The 17,513-nt window shown below is 44.1% G+C and overlaps 1 protein-coding gene across 1 annotated transcript in view; it reads right to left on the bottom strand.

The window, feature by feature from the left end:
* Nucleotides 1-486: 486 nt before the first annotated feature.
* Nucleotides 487-17,513, bottom strand: part of XPO4 (exportin 4) — a gene marked incomplete at its 5' end in the record, with an annotated part of 29,850 nt that continues 12,823 nt past the window's right edge. Inside the window, 11 exons of the mRNA XM_010146822.1 lie at nucleotides 487-1,165; nucleotides 4,828-4,920; nucleotides 6,081-6,198; nucleotides 6,978-7,108; nucleotides 7,827-7,945; nucleotides 9,384-9,564; nucleotides 10,938-11,231; nucleotides 12,353-12,527; nucleotides 13,453-13,622; nucleotides 15,273-15,432; nucleotides 16,955-17,132. Coding sequence (XP_010145124.1) covers nucleotides 968-1,165; nucleotides 4,828-4,920; nucleotides 6,081-6,198; nucleotides 6,978-7,108; nucleotides 7,827-7,945; nucleotides 9,384-9,564; nucleotides 10,938-11,231; nucleotides 12,353-12,527; nucleotides 13,453-13,622; nucleotides 15,273-15,432; nucleotides 16,955-17,132 — 1,817 coding nt within the window. The remainder of the gene's footprint in view (nucleotides 1,166-4,827; nucleotides 4,921-6,080; nucleotides 6,199-6,977; nucleotides 7,109-7,826; nucleotides 7,946-9,383; nucleotides 9,565-10,937; nucleotides 11,232-12,352; nucleotides 12,528-13,452; nucleotides 13,623-15,272; nucleotides 15,433-16,954; nucleotides 17,133-17,513) is intronic.

Here is a 17,513-nt window from a genome sequence, read left to right on the forward strand (position 1 = left end):
ACTTTAAAAAGTTTGCCAGTAATTTACACCTCGAGTTGTTATTGCTTAAGCAAACAGTTCAGTGTAGAAATACATTGCAGTTGTGTGCAACCCAGGTATGAATCAAACGAGATACTGAAAGTAAAACTACACCTGAACCTTGCACCAGACACTCATTCCAAAAGGACACGTCAACACGAAGGGCTGCAGCAGGTCCACAGCAGCTTAATGCCAACATCCTAAACCAACTCCAAAGAGTCAAATCTTGCCTTAAATTCCTTATCTGAAGTATATGAGCTTTTTTTTTCTTTTTCTTTTAAATTAAGGCAATGAAATGGCTACAGTTCCTAAAGTTCAGTTGAGGGAAACAAAAATATACACCTTTTTTTCTCCGAACTTTAGGCAGCAGAACATGATGTGGAAACCTGCACTGCATTAAATGTGCCGTGGCAGGCTGATGTGGAAATACAGAACTAAACACAAGTTAAAATACCATTTGGTTTTTCTTCCCCATTAGGACACAAACTCAAACTTTAAGAGAGGAAAAATAAAGCTTAAAATCAGCTAAACTGTTTAGAGCTTTATATGTATCTGCGTCGCACTCTAACATGATTTTGGGTTGAAATCTGTACGTTTATCTGGCCACTCACATTTAAGCCAGTGTGGGGCGGGGGGATGGGGAAGGCACTGTGTTTATTTTTCGTTATGCCCGTATCTGTTTGTACATCTATTGAAAAAAATTAAATTCCAATTTCCCATTCGTTCTCTCCCACGCACAAGTACGACAGATTGCAGCTAACACATCATAGCAGAAGCTGATTCAAAGTTGACCTCTCCTATTCCATCACGTTACGTTCAAACTTCCAGGTTCTCTAGAATCTGAGATGGCTGCAAAGAACCCAGAGACAGGTACGAGATTTAGTCAGCATTCAGCATTTCTCAGTGCATTTTGCAGAAAGGGTCTAAATTAGGCATAGAGTTTTGTTGTTTATTTTACACAGAGAAGTCCACCAACATTTGCCATAAATTCTTCTAAACTCTTTAAGAAGGCCATCTTCTGCTTACGGTCCAGTGTAGGAGGAGTGCTGCTTGCAGTAAGCTTGTTGAAGGCATCTGCTAACCGCTGGTAAATTACTGGATCTTGCTGAGTTGATAGCAACGTTTCAACTAGCTCTGAATACTCAGCCTGTTAAATAAACAAGAATCTTATTAACTTCAAAAAAACCAAAGGCACAATATACACAACTTCTCTCATCAGGACAAAATCCAGAATGAAGGCTGTGACAGAAAACTATCAGCACCTCTCCTCCTGTTACCCAGTTTCACTGACTAGTGTACCAGAAGCGACTACAGACCTTTCACCTACCTCCAAACCAGATAAAGCCCTTCGGTCAGATGGGGTTCTTTAGTAAGGCTGAAGAAGCCTTCAGAGCCCGGTGGCATGGTGCTCTGCGGTGCAGGGTAAGAAGAGAACTCTACGGCACACCCTTCAAAGTGCCTTCTAGCTCTTACTTCACTCCTGCAAACCGCTGTCCTCTTTCTCCACGCCTGCCCAGTGTTCGGTGTGCTGTACCGACTGCCTCCTCCCACAGGCTGTCCCTTTTCTAGATTCCCTGCCCTGGGACGGAGAGCTTAGATTCCTTTCTAACAGCTTCCTGCTTACTATCGTGCTTACTTGGACGGAAACAGGACAAAGAAACGTAGAACCAGAGAGTGGTTTGGGTTGGAAGGGACCTTAAAGCCCATCGATTTCCAACCCCCCTGCCATGGGCAGGGACCCCTTCCACTAGACCAGGTTGCTCAAAGCCTCATCCAGCCTGGCCTTGAACACTTCCAGGGATGGGGCATCCACAGCTTCTCTGGGCAACCTGTGCCAGTGCCTCACCACCCTCTCCGGGAAGAACTTCTTCCTGATATCCAATCTAAACCTCCCCACTTTCAATTTAAACCCGTTACCCCTTGTCCTGTCACTACAGGCCCTTGTAAAATGTCCCCCCCCCAACTTCCTTGTAGCCCCTTCAGGTACTGGAAGGCTGCAATAAGGTCTCCCCGGCGCCTTCTCTTCTCCAGGCTGAACAAGCCCAACTCTCTCAGCCTTTAAGCATGTGAAACATGACTAAAAGGACACTGCCCTGGGGCACGTGGAGCAAGTCCAGAGTGACTGCTGAGCTCTGGGAGCAAGGGTGAAGGACACGGGAGCCAGAATGGCGGTTCCCTCACCTATGTCTGGTGTCACAGGGTCTTGTCTTATATAAGCATGAGTCCCTCCGGGAGGCACGAGGGCTGCTAACGAGAGAGGATCCATATGACAAAGTGGCTTAGGAACATCTCTGCCGAAGGTGTGCCAACCTGGTGGGAGGGCACGCTGGGGGATGGTGGTAACAGCTTGGTAGAGATGTGGGGAGACAGAGACCCAGAGCAGTAAGAACCCAAGGAAGTGGGATGGGTTTAAGAGTGCTCATCAGGATGGACAAAAAGGTTGAAAGGAGGCCAGCTGCACATGCCTGTGCTGAAATGCATTCAGCTCCGGAACCAGGGAGAGCTAGAGCTCCATGTGCAGATGCAGAGCTGAAGCATCACTGCAGGGACTGGGATGTGGTGGGACGGGTGGCATGACTGGAGTGCCCTGACGGACACTCGCAGACTCTTTAGGCAAGAACCGGGCAGAGCCCAAACTGAGGATGCCTTTCCATGGACCGGGCAACAATCTAGTCAAGTGCTTATGGGTTGTGATCAGAGAGGGGGTCAAGAGGACACCATGGTGGGAGCTTGTTACAAATCACCAAAACAGGGTGAGCAGTGGACCGTGTCATCTTCAAACAACTTGAGGAAGTTTCCCAATCAGGCTTATGAGAGATTATCTCCCTGACGTTTGCTCGAATGCCAGATGGGCCACCCAGGGGTGACTCTGCATCTGCTACTCACAGCGAGGGAGAGCTGGTCAGGGCTGTGGTAATCAGTGGCAGCCTTGGCTACAATGATCATGAACTAGTGGGGTTCAGGACCCATAGGAGAGCGAGGAAAGAAGGCAGCCAAGCACAGACCCTGGATATCATGAGAGCAGGTTTCAGCTTATGCAGGACACTGATGGGTGGGATCCTGTGGCAGAGAGCTCTAGAGACAGGAGCTCAGGGGAGCTGTCAGGTCTTTAAGGACAACTTCTTCCAAGCACAAGAATGGCTTGTCCAGATACTGAGGAAAACCATATAAGCACATCCGTACAGTCACCCAGCTAAGCAGGGAGCTCACAGCACAACTCCAGAGCAAGGAGGACGCAAGCAGGAGACAGAAACAGGGACAGCTACAAAGGAAGAAAACAAACGTCATTCGGATAAGAGCAATGACAGAAAAGTGAAGTTCAGCTAAAGCTGAACTTGTCATGGGACATCAAGGACAAGAGCAGCTTCTACCAGTTCGTTAACAGGAGAACAACAGGGAAAATGTGGGTCCTGCTGCGGAACGGAGCAGATGATTTTGGGGTAACAGATAAGGCTGAAATACTCAATGCTTTCCTTGCCTTGGTCTTCACCGACAGGTCTTCCCAGACCTTTATGACTGGAGACACGGTTCAAGAAGAACCCCCACAGGAGTAAGAGGGAGATGGTGGGGAGATCCCCCAAGGATCCCTTGAGAATTCTTGACGCACACAAGCTCATGAGACCCCACAGAATCCATCCAAGGGTTCAGACAGCTGGCTCATGTCATTACAAGGCTGCTCTCGGTCATCTCTAACAACAAAAAATCATGAAGCGAGTATTCCTGGAAGCTGTCTCAGCATGTGAAAGCAAAAGGGACTGAGAACAGCCAGCACAGATTTACCAACAGTAAATCCTGCTTTACCGACCTGACTTCTCTGCTCATCGGGGGCATTTCTGATGAAATTAAATCCATGGATGAGCAGAGAGCAGTGGATGCCTGATGTTAGCAAGTCTTTAGTAATCTTGCATGGAATCCTTGCAACCAAGCTGGGATTTTATCATCTGGATGGGTGGACATGGATAAGAGCACACCTGTATTGTCAGCCTGTAAAGGATTGTGGTTAATGGCTCATTTTCCACCAGGACGCGGGTTACAAGCGGCACTGAGAGTTCTCGACTGAGCCTCGTCCTGTTGATTATTTCAGTCAGTCACCTGGAGGAGGAGAGGAAACGCACTCTCCGCAAATCTGTGGATGAAACCAAACTGGGGAGTGCAGCCGGTGCATTCAAGGGCAGGGCTGACATTCAGAGACACCTAGTCAGGCTGGAAGAATGGACTGACAGGAAACCTGATGAAATTCAGCAAGGGCAAATGCAAAGTCCTGAAGCTGAAGCGGACTAACTCCCTGCAACTCTACAGGCTGGGGAGCAGTTCTGCTGAGTAAAGGACTTGACGGTCCCGGGGGACAGCAGGTCAGCAGCCCTGTCAGCAATGAACACTCGCAGCATTCTGGGCTGTGTTCAGTATTTGTCTTTACACAGCACTTGTTAGATTAGATATGGATACTGTGCCTGGTTTTGGACTCCTTTATGCAAGAAGGGTATTGATGAACTTGAATGAGTCCAGTGGTGGGCCACCAAGACTGCCCGGCTGGAGCTGAAAGCTCATGAATTGTAAGGGTAACAGTGGCCTTCGGGAGGCTGCTCAGAAAGGCTTTGGAATATCCAGCTTGGAGGTTTTCAAGACACAACTGGACAAAGTCCAGACCAACCCAATCTGAATTCAGCGTTGATCCCACTCTGAGCAAGAGGTTGGCCTACAGACCTCCTGAGGGTCCTTCCAACCTGAAGGATGAGTTGCCAGACATAGGCAACCACCCTCCTGTAACACAGGACAGGCTTTCAGGGTGCAAGCGTCTAAATGCCGTACCTGATGCAAACACACTAACGTGTAGAACGCTTCCCCTGCTGCAGTTGTCATTTCTGTATTGTGCTTCTGAAGTACCAGCATGTCAAAGACCATCTGAAATCACAAAACAGAAGTAGTCACGGAAGTGCAAACTTAACTTTGTTTTACCAACATGTGCTGAACCTCATCCTCACTTCTGGCAGTAATAACAATGAACACAGATTTACAAACATCCAGCGTTGTTGTCTGGAAAGCCAAGTTCTTATAAAAGACGTTGAGTCTTGGCTTAACGGCATGAATTCACACCTCAGAGCACTGAAACCTGTTACTGAGACACGGCCTCTCTTGTGCTTTTCTCCAAAAGCTGCAGATAAGCCACAGAAATAATGAAAAAAGCCTTTGCTCTTCCAGAATAAAACAGGGAACTTCTTCCTCAAGGTTTGGAGACTGCTACAGCTCACAGAAAGCCAAATGGGGAAGAGATTAACAAGAACAGCATTACAATTTTAAGTGTAAATTTATAGAAATGGCAGAAACCTGTGTCAGCTTAGAAGAAATATAAAGACAAATAAAATTATTTAAGGCGTTTCTCATTCTCTCTGCTTGACTGACACGCGCTTTTAATGAGCAATACCCAGCAGGTCAGTTTGGTAAGAAAAGTCTCAAAGAAAACTGAAGTTTTACAAAATCAGAAGACAATAACACAAATTCCACCATTTTGGTCCCAGTTAGCAGGAACCTGGTTGCTACCAGGCGACTCCCAAACTCAATGAGATAAGAGTGGATGGTCATAAAATGCAAGTACTAAATACGATACTGGGTTAAGAAAACACAAAATTCATTGAATAAATGACAGCATTTTCTTTCTTGTTCCAAACTATGCTCTTTTTTCTGCCTTTTGTTTTAGTACTCAGCCTCCAGTTCACATAATTCTGGGAGCTTTTAATTTCCCAGCTTTCACAGTATATGTATCTACTAAAATCATCAATCAGGTTGATCCTAGAGCTCACATGCAGAGCACAGGTAAGTATAAACTGCGTTCTGAGAGGCTCAGGTCTTGGCCGTAAGTAATCTTCTCCCTCTATGCCTCCATCCTCCTTTGTACTCCAGTCCTTCATGCTCTCCTTCTTCTTAAACCGTCCGGTTTTAGGTAACAGGCTGTTTCTCCCTGTATGTGTGGTCCCAATTAACCCGGTCGGATACAATCACTGTTTGGCTTCTCGACGTTGCCTGTACACAAAAACCCAAAGTAAGTCGAAGCGCAGATGCCTTACCTTAAGAAAGTGCCTTGTTGCTAGAAAAAGGGTTGAATCTGTTTCTTGTGCTTTTGCACACTGTTCTGCTAACGGTGTTACAGCTTCCAGACAGAGCTGGCAAACCTCTGAACTCATTCTGATAACGGGCGTTAAAGAATCCAAGTCAGATTTCAGTTAAATTGTGGTAAGACTTCCCAGTTGTGTCACTAGAAAATATTTTATATGCTTGCATGTTCCTTCTTTTACTTCTTTTTCTATGTTTCTTTTACTATAAAGCTGTTAGTTAAAAAATAAATTCTAAAAAGATGGAAAAAGAGGAAGAAAAGAATTCCAACTTTGCTGCCCTCTTTCGTCAGCTACACGGCCTAAGGTAACACAACCCTCTCTGACATAACATTTTCAGAAAGAGTCCCGTATGGTCAAGCTCATCTGTTTCTGACACGTGCCACAGATTAGTGAAAATGGTACCCCCCTTATGAGAGGGAGAGCCCATTGGCACCCTGACAGGAAATGCTCTGGAACCAGCCCAGTGGAACAGCAGCAGTGGTTTGTATTCCCAGCTGAGAAACTAATTCAGGAACGGCTTTGGGATACCAGCTGAAGGCTTATGAAGTTACACACTCTGAAGTGAAGTAATGGAGGGGGCAGGAATGGCTGCCAGAAAACACTTACAGGCTAAACCACTTAAAGGCTGCATTCAAGCGACAAGTCAGAGAAAGTTCGGCTAATACTAGAATCTCAAAGATGCTGCAGCGAAACCCTCAGTCACCAGAGCGTAAGAGTCAATTACTGATGCAGAGGTACAGACACTGACAGAAAAGGGAAAAAATGCAAAGAACAATAAATCAGATTTTTAACAGGTCCTTATAAAAGCGACTCCGATTCTTAAACACTCCCAAGCTCCATAAAGGATACGATGACATTCCTAACTCCAGCGAGTACATTAGGCTCTTAAAGAGGTCCTCTGGAAGTTGTGGAATTTTCTCAGGGAATATCTCACAGATGAAAGTGATTAATTTGTAATATTGATTACACAGGGATGGAAACTGTCAAAAGAAAAACATGGCATTTTAGAATCAATCGCAGAACCCCATTCTGACATAATTTCCATCTGTACAAAGAGACAGGATTGGTGCTTCCCACCGAAGACGACAAGACAATTTTAGCAGACAACTTCAGAGCCACCAGAATGGCTACAGCTTTATTAGCAAACACGGGGCCAGTGAAGTGCTAAAGCTGCACAGTGGGAGGTGGGACTTTGGTTAGCTGCTCCACACAAACCCAAGGAGTTTGACTTCAGACATGAGGATGCCTCGCTCTGGGGTGGAAAAACCTCGGGAGCATTTGGAGCACAACAGAGGGGTGCCCAGGGTACACCCTTCAACTCAGGAGCAAGTAGTAACGCTTACTTTCACTATACAGCTGGCTCTTTTCATTTATCTATTTACAAATATCACTATTTATGCTTCCTGTCACACTGCTGACACTGTCAGAACAAGGATTCCACAAACCACGTTTCAGGTCTGGCTAATTGCTGACCTGCACCGACCCACTTCTAGGAGAAAAATTTTGTTTCGGCCCTTCGAACACACATTTTCTCAGTATTTCTTTTCAAACAGTATCTCAAATTATGGAACAGTTAAACAGTTCAAAAAGCCTAGAAAGCTCAACTTATGGAGGTGGAATGCATATAGGAATGAAAGCTGGGAATTCATTACCATAAAGTTTTCATATTCTAGCAGCTACGCATAAAACCATACTTACCTTCAGCAGATCCTGGGACATTAGGGGCAGAACAAGGTTAACCCCATATAAGACAACATCTGCTGCCGATACAGATCTATTTGTAGCTTGCCCTGGCTCATGTCCCCTAAATACTTCATCTGTGGAAAAGACAAACAATGTTTCGTATAAAAGGAGGGTTTAACATATTGAAGGAAGAGTTGCATTTCTTTATAATACAGACATTTTTAAAAATAGGACTATTCCACTCCCCCCAAACCAAAACACGAGGCACTGCATTAAAATAGAAACTTAGTGAGTGGAGGCTGTTACATCACTCTGTATTTATATTCATTAGGACTAAGTGCTTCCTAATCACGTGTACCAGATGGCACGCCAAGCCAGAACACCTCAGACCCTCCGCGGGCTCCCTTCCATCACAGCGAGCAAAATACTACTGTGCTTCTGCACATATATCGGTATGTTATGTATTTACCTATGTTCATATATATCTTATAAACACGAGCATAAAAAAAATGCGAGAGTTAACGCAGAAAATTTTGTAGTTTAGGCATTGCCAAGTTTTCTCCAGGTATAGGTAAGTCCTACGTTTCCCATCCTTAGTTTCATAGTAATTTACATTGTTTTCCATGCAACGAAGATCCAATGCCTGACCTCAAAGAGAACACGTTACATGGCACTGAGCTGTCCACTGTGTGAATCTGGTTCTGTATTTGTGCTGTGCGTGCCTGACAAAAAACCCAGACTGATGCACTTAATCCCAGAGCACAAGGTTCTCCTCATCCTTCAAGATGTACCTCGGAGAAGGAACGAACAAGTTGAACGCAACCTAACAAGTTCAACGCTCAGTTTGTTACTGAGCATGTTTCCTGTGCAAACCGTACAGGACAGGGCAAGACCGGAATCGCGCAAATGTGTTTCAGCTGATTGGAAAGTAAGGCAGCACAGCTAGGCTGGAACGGGCAGACCATATTCAGGCCTACTGTGACTTTAAGTGGCAAGTATTCGGAAGGAGAGAGCAGGCTGGGATACAAAAAAGAACCCTTAGCCACACCCACATACCATAAAGCATGTTCTGTGAATGAGGAATACAGAAAACCCTCCGACGTGATGGAATGTTAATGAGCTCAGCATTTCACAAAAGCTGGGTCCTGTACTACGATAATCTCTCTGCCCTCTTGCGGTAATCTACTGTTCTGACTTCTCTACCTGTTCTTTGGTACGAAACTGCTGCTGCCGCCTGTTCACACCTGCAACATTCAGGTTTCAATCTGTTTCACACATGTCCTATTTATTTTAGGAGGGCAATAATAATTTCAGATGCTAAAATACTGTGGAAAATCCTTCCTTTGCTATTGGCACATTAAACAGCACCTTCCATATCCCGATCCAATCGAGTCTAAACATCAGTTTTCACTTTACCTGGATCGAACACAAGCCCCCTGATGGTTTTTACAGTTTAGAACACAGGTTATGGTTCAAGTACCAATTCCTTCATAGAATCATAGAATGGTTTGGGTTGGAAGGGACCTTAAAGATCATCTAGTTCCAACCCCCCTGCCATGGGGTACTTCATACCTGTATCACTGAAATCAATGAATTCTTTTGAAAGAAGATTAGTGAGAAGCTCCATAATAAGGAGGAGATCTTGGTACTGGTCTTCTTCTGCTGTAACATCTATCCGCTGCCGACCTAGATTATTCTTGGAATACACCTGGAGCAGAGTGAGGCAGGCCTCATACAAGTTCATGGCTTTGGCCTAAAAAAGTAACGTTAGACAGTAAGAAAAATTCCCTGTGCTAAATGTGACACACTTTAAGATGGCATTACTTCGTTGATGATACCTCAAAATTTTAATTTCAGTTAAATAACCACTTTCTGTAACAACTGCACTCAGAATCAGCAAGGAAACCACCACCTTAAACAGCAAGAACACTTAAGCCTATGTTGATGAGCTACTGATTGAAACAGCAGAACATTACTGTTATCAATCCCTCAATCTTAACAAAGAGGAGTGCCTTGGGACAGGCTGACCCATCTCACTAATCTCATGAGCCAGATCACCAAAATCCCTCGGGGACTCACTTTGGCTCTCGAGGTTTGGAGCCACGATGCAATGTTTCTGCACAACCTGTTTGAACAGGCAGAAACTCTTCTGGATGCAAACACCAAGTCAGCCAACAGTGCACAGACCTAAGTGTTCTGCACAGGCTCATTTTACTCGTTAACTTCTTGGCACCTCTTAACGCCTTGTTTAGACCAAGGCAGCATGTCTCTGGTGCGCATTTATCACACAAAACCGTGCAGACTAGTGATGACTTGTGGTTAAGTTTACTGGCAGAAGTAGTGTCTAGATGTCATAGAATCATAGAATGGTTTGGGTTGGAAGGGACCTAAAAGATCATCTAGTTCCAACCCCCCTGCCATGGGCAGGGACACCTTCCACTAGACCAGGTTGCTCAAAGCCACATCCAGCCTGGCCTTGAACACTTCGAGGGATGGGGCACCCACAGCTTCTCTGGGCAACCTGTGCCAGTGCCTCACCACCCTTTCCGTGAAGAACTTCTTCCTGATATCTAATCTAAACCTCCCCACTTTCAATTTAACCCCATTCCCCCTTGTCCTGTCACTACAGGCTCTTGTAAAAAGGCCCCCCCAGCTTCCTTGTAGCCCCTTCAGGTACTGGAAGGTGCTATAAGGCCTCCCCGGAGCCTTCTCTTCTCCAGGCTGAACAAGCCCAACTCTCTCAGCCTGTCCCCATAGCAGAGGTGCTCCAGCCCTCAGAGCATCTTCGTGGCCTCCTCTGGACTCACTCCAACCAGTCTATATCCTTCTGATATTGAGGGTTCCACAGCTGGACGCAGCACTCCAGGTAGGGTCTCACCAGAGCAGAGTACAGGGGCAGAATCCTCTCCCTCGACCTGCTGGCCACACTTCTCTGGATACAGGAGATGTCCTCCTTCTAATCTTTGTGAGGGTATGTTTTTAACCAAAGGAATTCCTCTGAAAGACGTGACCATATAGCATTTCTTTCTCTATAGAACCTAAAAATCACTACAGTATTTTGTTTAAGGGACAGCACTGTACACACATACACACTCTTCCCCTCCTTCCCCTTCCGGTTGCTTTTACCTCTCCAAGGTAGCAAATTTGTTTATGTGCAACTTCAACAAAGACTTCTATGATGAGATTAACAGTCTCTGGTGTGTTTTTGTACACTTCCATTAATCCAATGCAGTTATTAAGAAAGTCCATCAGGAAATTGAAGAGAATCGCTACGTTATCAATCTGGGTAGCCTCAGCAATGCCACAGAGTGCTTCTAACGTAGCAGTGATTTCCTGTTTCACTTCCTCCTCCTGACAGATCTGCTGAAAGTTTTCTTGGTTTATCACATTCAAGAATCGCTGCTGAAGTGGCTGAAGAACCTTGAAAATGACAGGAGAGTCACATTAAGATACGCACAGTATTATATGGGGGCATGAAGTCTGAGTAATTTAGCAAGCTCAAGGGCTGCTTTTGGCACGGCAGTACAACCATCAACCACTTGGTTTCCAACAGCTGAATTCTGTTATTATCTGTCACATTAATGTCACCTGGAGTGGCAGTGATTAACGATTCCCATTATCCGTCATTGCCTGCAGGCTGGTTTCAAAATAAGCGCCTCCATAAATATTTAGGTTACTTTGCAGTGTTTAAACAAATGACAATGACTTTCTCTGGCTCACAGTATTTGATTCTCTTCCAAATTCAGTAGGAGGGGAAAAAAACCTGTTACAGTTCATCAGTGAAATCATTAAAGATTCACATTCACGATTATCTTTGTCGTATGACGACTTTCATTAGTGCAATCCCTTTTGTAGCCAGCTGTGTTTGGAACCAATTTGGAAACTTCCATAAAAACAGTTAAATGTTTTTCCCAATTGCTTCCAGTGCATTATAGTCTTACCTTCAATCCCTAATTTCATAGCTTTGCTAACGAAAGCCAGACTCTCTCAGGCGGCCAACCCTTGGCAAACTCATGCCGTGCTCCCCGATCGCACCTCAGCTACTGTCCAGCACCAACCTTGCTGGTGTTAAACATCTCAGCTTTAATGGAGCCAGGGCACAAAAAGCTGGTCAAGGCTCCTCATTACGTCCCACACGAGATTTTTACTTACTGTCATTAATCACCAAGTGAATAATTCATAACACCACCGAATTAAAATAAAAAGGAAGAAATGACACAGTTCCAAGGGAAACACTTAAACTTCTGTAACAGTCTCTTTCAAGAGTGCTGCTATACTGGCTCCTTCACGGATCCTCCAGGTAATTACTAGCTGTTTCTGTTTAGGTTGTGATGTTTTACCTACAATTTTTGGCAGTCCGTGGGTGCCATACAACTACTGACCTTCAAAGAGTGAATAATTTTTTAAAAATTACCAACATTTGATGCTCAGAATCAAAAGATTCTACAGGAATTGATCTTGTGTCACCATAAAATTCCCTACGCTAACTTGTTTGTTCTACTTGCTAAGAGGGAGGCAAGAGAAGCATCAAAGTGGCTTACCTCTGTCCAGTATTGTTGCTTTGTTTCCGTATCCATGTGAGCAAAACCTCCTAAAACTAAAGCTTTCATTAGTGTTCTCTGAACAGAACTGGACAAATAGTGGAGAGGAGGGCTTCGCCTTGCAAATTGTTTAGCTAAATTCCACCAGTTTTCACACTGAATGACTAAGTTTGCCCTAAAAGAGGGAAAAGAGTTTAATTAAAGAAAAGACTTCATGAAATTGTATGAACAGAGCACATCAGGTTGCTAGCAGTTGTCAGAAGACTTATCTCTTATTTCCTCTAAGGCTGAACCACCTTGTGACCATCACCTCACGAACGCCTCACCTCTAAGATTTCTAACGTACGTACTCTGAAAACAGCTCAATCGTATGGCAGAAAAGCAGGGAAGTGCTTTAGTTTTACACACACACAGACAGTGAGTTAATGGACATACTGCATGGATTAAAAGCTTAGTGTCATTATGCCACGATAAAATCAGCAGTTTGTTCCAAAATTAGCTCCTAGGGTTTTTTTTAAAAAGAGAATTCCTCAAGCTTCACAACAGTTTGCAGCAGAGTGAATGCATGAGTGCACGTGGAATTGCATGGCAAGTCACAGAAGCGAAACATTGAAGAATCTCCTGCTTCGCAGTTTGTAATACCAAAGAAAACTGCGTAATTTGTCCAAATCCGCCAAACCCCAAATGGGTTTGAAAAATATTTTTGATACATTCACAAAAACATATTTTATACCGGTTTAGCCAGCATCTGAACTCTTAACCCGGAAGGACTTGTTCGACAAAAAGAAACACCAACGCCAAAATCCTTGCCATAGGAGTGGAGCCCAGGAGAGTGTTCCTCCTCACTGCTTACGAGCGAGGGGCGAAGGGAAGGGGAGTGCGCGTCTAAAGGACCACAGAAGCTGGGTTATGCTTTGTCAGACACAGGTCTCGCTCCCCCCCTCGGTCAGACAACTGGGATTTCACGTACAGCACGTTACTGAAGTCATTTCACTTACAGAGACACGAATATGAAGTGCCCTAGATCTGCATGACTGTGGCCAAAAAAATTTAAAGGAAGCAAAAGAAGTGTTTTGACTTCCAGAGGTATAGCAACTTACCGCTCTCTCCTTTCCACTAACGTTACTAGCAGTTGTACAGTATCATTTGCAAGGTCCTGCTCTGAACTCCACACTGCCAGGTTACTGATCACTTTTTCTAAAAGGTAACCCACAATCCACTGGGAACCCTCTGTATCAGCACCAAATGCTGTACTAAATGGCAGACTTATCTATAAGAAAAGCATTAAAATCAGTGAGTTTTACAGAAGCCAGAACCCCGAAGTGTATGGTAATCATTGTCAGCAAATTCTTTTCAGGCTGTCACTTCTTCCCCTACTTAAAATACACAGATGTTACACAGACAAAGGCAAAGAATACCTAGAATAGAAAAATCTTTGCCAAATTTATCTTACAATTTTAAGCACAACAAAACAGAAGTTTCAACCTCATTACAAAATCAGGCTTGAGTACGTCTAGCTTTTAACGCCAATCAATGTTCAGAAGCTTTACAAATTAAAAGAAAGATCCCAAAATCTCTCAAAAGTGTTTCTGTGAATTTACAATGACATTCCTTAAAATTCAGTGATAAAAATGATGAGAAATAAACCTAGCTGTTGACCTGGAATGGAATCTTGTGAAAACTCATCACAGCTTTTCTGCATCTCCTTTCTGCAGGTTGTTCCTCAATCTACACATCTTTTAGGGAAGATGTCACATTCTGGTCCTGGCACATGAAAATAGGTTTCCTCAAAACTGCCTGTTGTCCTGTCTTTAAAAAACGTTTCTCAAGAGTGAAATACAAGGATTTTGCAGTATCTGTGCAGGAGCTTTCTGTCAGCAGACTGCTGTCATTTCTACCTTTAAAACTCGATGGTATCTACATGACTGAGCACAAGGTGTAAACAGAGGTTTCAATCACTTTCACATGTCAACACAAACCAAATGTGTGCATTTCTTATATACTCTGTTTCCTCTCTTCACATTCTCTGTCATGTGGATCTCCTCCTTCCATGCTCTCCAATTCCTCCCCAGCTGGTACCTTTACAAATTCTTAGCTCTGCTTTAAGTCCAAGCTGAATAATATGACTCCAAATATTTACATGCCTGGGGTATCCCGATTTGTGTTAAGGAGGGGCCTCCTGAAGCGTTAGTATTCTTAGTTGCTTCAATAGTGGAAATGAAGGGGAGGAGGAGGAGGCTTCCTTCTCCAAAGTTAGAGCCAGCAGGACCTCCTCAGGAGGAGCGGCCTCTGTCGGCTAGCTGGATTACAGTTAGTTCGATAAGCAAAATCGAGGTCCAACCGTGATTAGTGCTGCCCAAACACAGTGAGAAGTTGCCCTTTACAAGGAACGCACCGTTGAAATCATGATCTGTACAATGAGGATGGGGAGAGGAGAGGAAGGAGCACGACATGAGCTAATGTATACTGCCTTGGGGGGGTGTTAAACATCTTATTCAGAATCATGACCAGGTTACTCACTAAATCATCCATCAAGGGCAACCACTGAATTAGAGATCGACTGTAAGAGTTGATGGATAGTGAGGAGTAAGCTTATGAAACTGCTTAGTCAGCAAGTTTCACCCACTGTGCAGCCTGAGAGCGTGCTATGCTATCCTGCTGTGTCAGTGACCAAAAAACCACCCCAAATACCACATTTGCACCAAAACGTGCAAGAAGGGTCCCCTAACAACTTACATTTCTAATTAAAAAGCTGAAGAAAACGTCAACTCTCAAACAAATTCCAAAATAGATGGCAGCCCATTTAACATTTAAAAATGCTTTAGCACTGCACTTTAAAATAGCTACACTGACACCTGCATTCACAGGATAAGGTTACAGCTAATACTCACCAATTAATTCATAAAAGTTACATCCTTACCTGATCATACAGCTTTTCATCTACCAGGAGGTACGTCTTTGCCCAGCGCTTGAGGAACCACACAATATCTTTGCCCATCTGGGGACTCAGGAGGTGGGTGAGATTTGCCCTTATTGCTCTAGATTCTACTTCCGACACTCTTAAAATAGCAGACAACAACCTGCAGATGTGAAATACAGCGAGGATGCTGAGACTGGGTTTCGGAGAAGCAATGCGACTATCAAACACTTAACTTCTCATGAAATACGACAGAAGGAACAGGGCAACACAAAGTAGTTGAACTCTAAAGTAAAAAGCACCTGAATTTATAGTTTCTTTAATTGCAAGGACAGAGAGAGATGGGACAGACTGGCAAATATCCTCTCAAAATGTCAGAGTACGCATTAAAAGGTGATTGTTTTTGGCATCAAAATTACGGCAACCAAGAATCCTCACAAGCATCGAGGCAACAAAGCCAAGCGACTACTATTTGGACTGCCTGAAAACCTTTTTTGAAGAACTGATTCTCCCTTCCTTGCACCATCAAGCTCGGTGACCACGTGGGCTCTAATCGTGCGGCTTCTGCAGTGTGACACACGCTAAGGAACATGAAGAAAGGACTGGTTGTTTCCCTTTCACTGCTGCAGAGAGTCTGGACTAGCATGTCACCAGGGCATTGCAGTAACACAATCAGCGCATAAAGCTACATTAAATATTAGCTTTTGTACTATATCAATCAGATTCGGTAAGAATGCGAGAGCGCACAAGGAATTTAGGAGTTGCCAGTGGTCTACCTGAAGATGTTTCAAGGCTATTGCCAGAGAGCCTCAGATCTTTCCTATCTGAGATCCAGTTGTATTCCCATCACCACTCAGACACTGTGTCAAGCAGTCCTGTTTGGTGGCCACTTCCTGAAGCAGCCACTGGTATCAGTGAGCAGTGTTCAAACTTCCAAACATCAGGCACATCACTGCTAATGCAGATCCCTTCTTTCTAGCCTCTTCCAGAAGAAGCTGAGTACACAGCAACTCATCTTGGGTGAAGAATCCTCCATGCCAATTAAAAGCGGAATGCAATCTCCCAAGTGTGAGGGTTCAAACTGAGGAGTCCTTTGCCTTCTTGCAAAAAGAGAGCGGAAATCCCCCCACTCCTGCTCCTTTTACAGGCCAGCAGTGATCTGTGTACAACGAGTCCTCTCACGCTGAAGACCCCTTTTGCTGCTACTGCCAACCCCGGGCAGTAACTCCCAGTCCAAGTAAGCAGGCCTAATCCGACGCTTTCCCGGGCATCGGTAAGCTGCATGTCTGCTGGATGAATTATACCGTACACTATCTGAAGATTCTGATCTACCAACTTCTTAGTAACTTAAGTCATTGTAAGGACTTTCTGTAACAAATAGATCAAAGATGGGCTTTCAGTAGAGACAGAAAAACTGTTCAGTTTATTTCCACGAAAAAGAAAGTCACTTCACCTTTTCTGTCTTTCCATAATCTCTTTTACAGCACTGCCTTAACATGTCTGTTATAAAGCCACTCTTATACATTATTTGCCCTTCCTTTAATACTACTTAAAAAAGACACTTCGTTGCCAATGTTCAGTGTCTGCATATTGCTTTTTTTAAATTCACAGAAGTCCACTCACATTCTCACTTTTTTCCCTGAAAAGCATTTATGGTACGTTAATAGTACGAGCTGCATCCTTACCTAATTACAGAGTCGGTTCTGTTGTACCCTGGGATGGAAGAGGCCTTTTCTCCTGGAGATCCCAGAATCTGAAGTGTTGTATTGATGTCAACCTCAGCTGAATGTTTAATGGAATATTCCATCACTTCTGGAGGTATTAGCGGAGTCTCTCCCTGAGTATCATTAGCCAAGAGGTAGCCTTACATTAAAAAAGAAAGAGTGATCACAACTTTCTAATCTAGGTCAATTTAGGGCTTTTTGATTAGAGAATCCATTGGCTTAACTGCAAACATCACACCAGAATCAAATGCGTGTGCAAACCCTGACTAACACTGTCTAAATACGTGTAGGTTAACTCTAGAATCCATAGAGCCAGTCAGTAGAGAAGAAACTAAAGTGACAATAAACCAAGACTGGAAAAGAAACCACCAAATTAAAAAGCAAATTTTAAAAATAAGAGACATAAGATTTGCTTCATGTAAAAGTACCACAGTCAGTTCAACTACTGAGAGGGGGAAAAAACCCCAAACCAAGATTTTCTTGTCACTTTTTTCTTCTTCTGATATGCGGTTCAAAAAGC

The sequence above is a fragment of the Eurypyga helias genome, unplaced genomic scaffold (assembly GCF_000690775.1).
Source record: "Eurypyga helias isolate BGI_N326 unplaced genomic scaffold, ASM69077v1 scaffold14352, whole genome shotgun sequence".
NCBI classification, from domain to species: Eukaryota; Metazoa; Chordata; class Aves; order Eurypygiformes; family Eurypygidae; genus Eurypyga; species Eurypyga helias.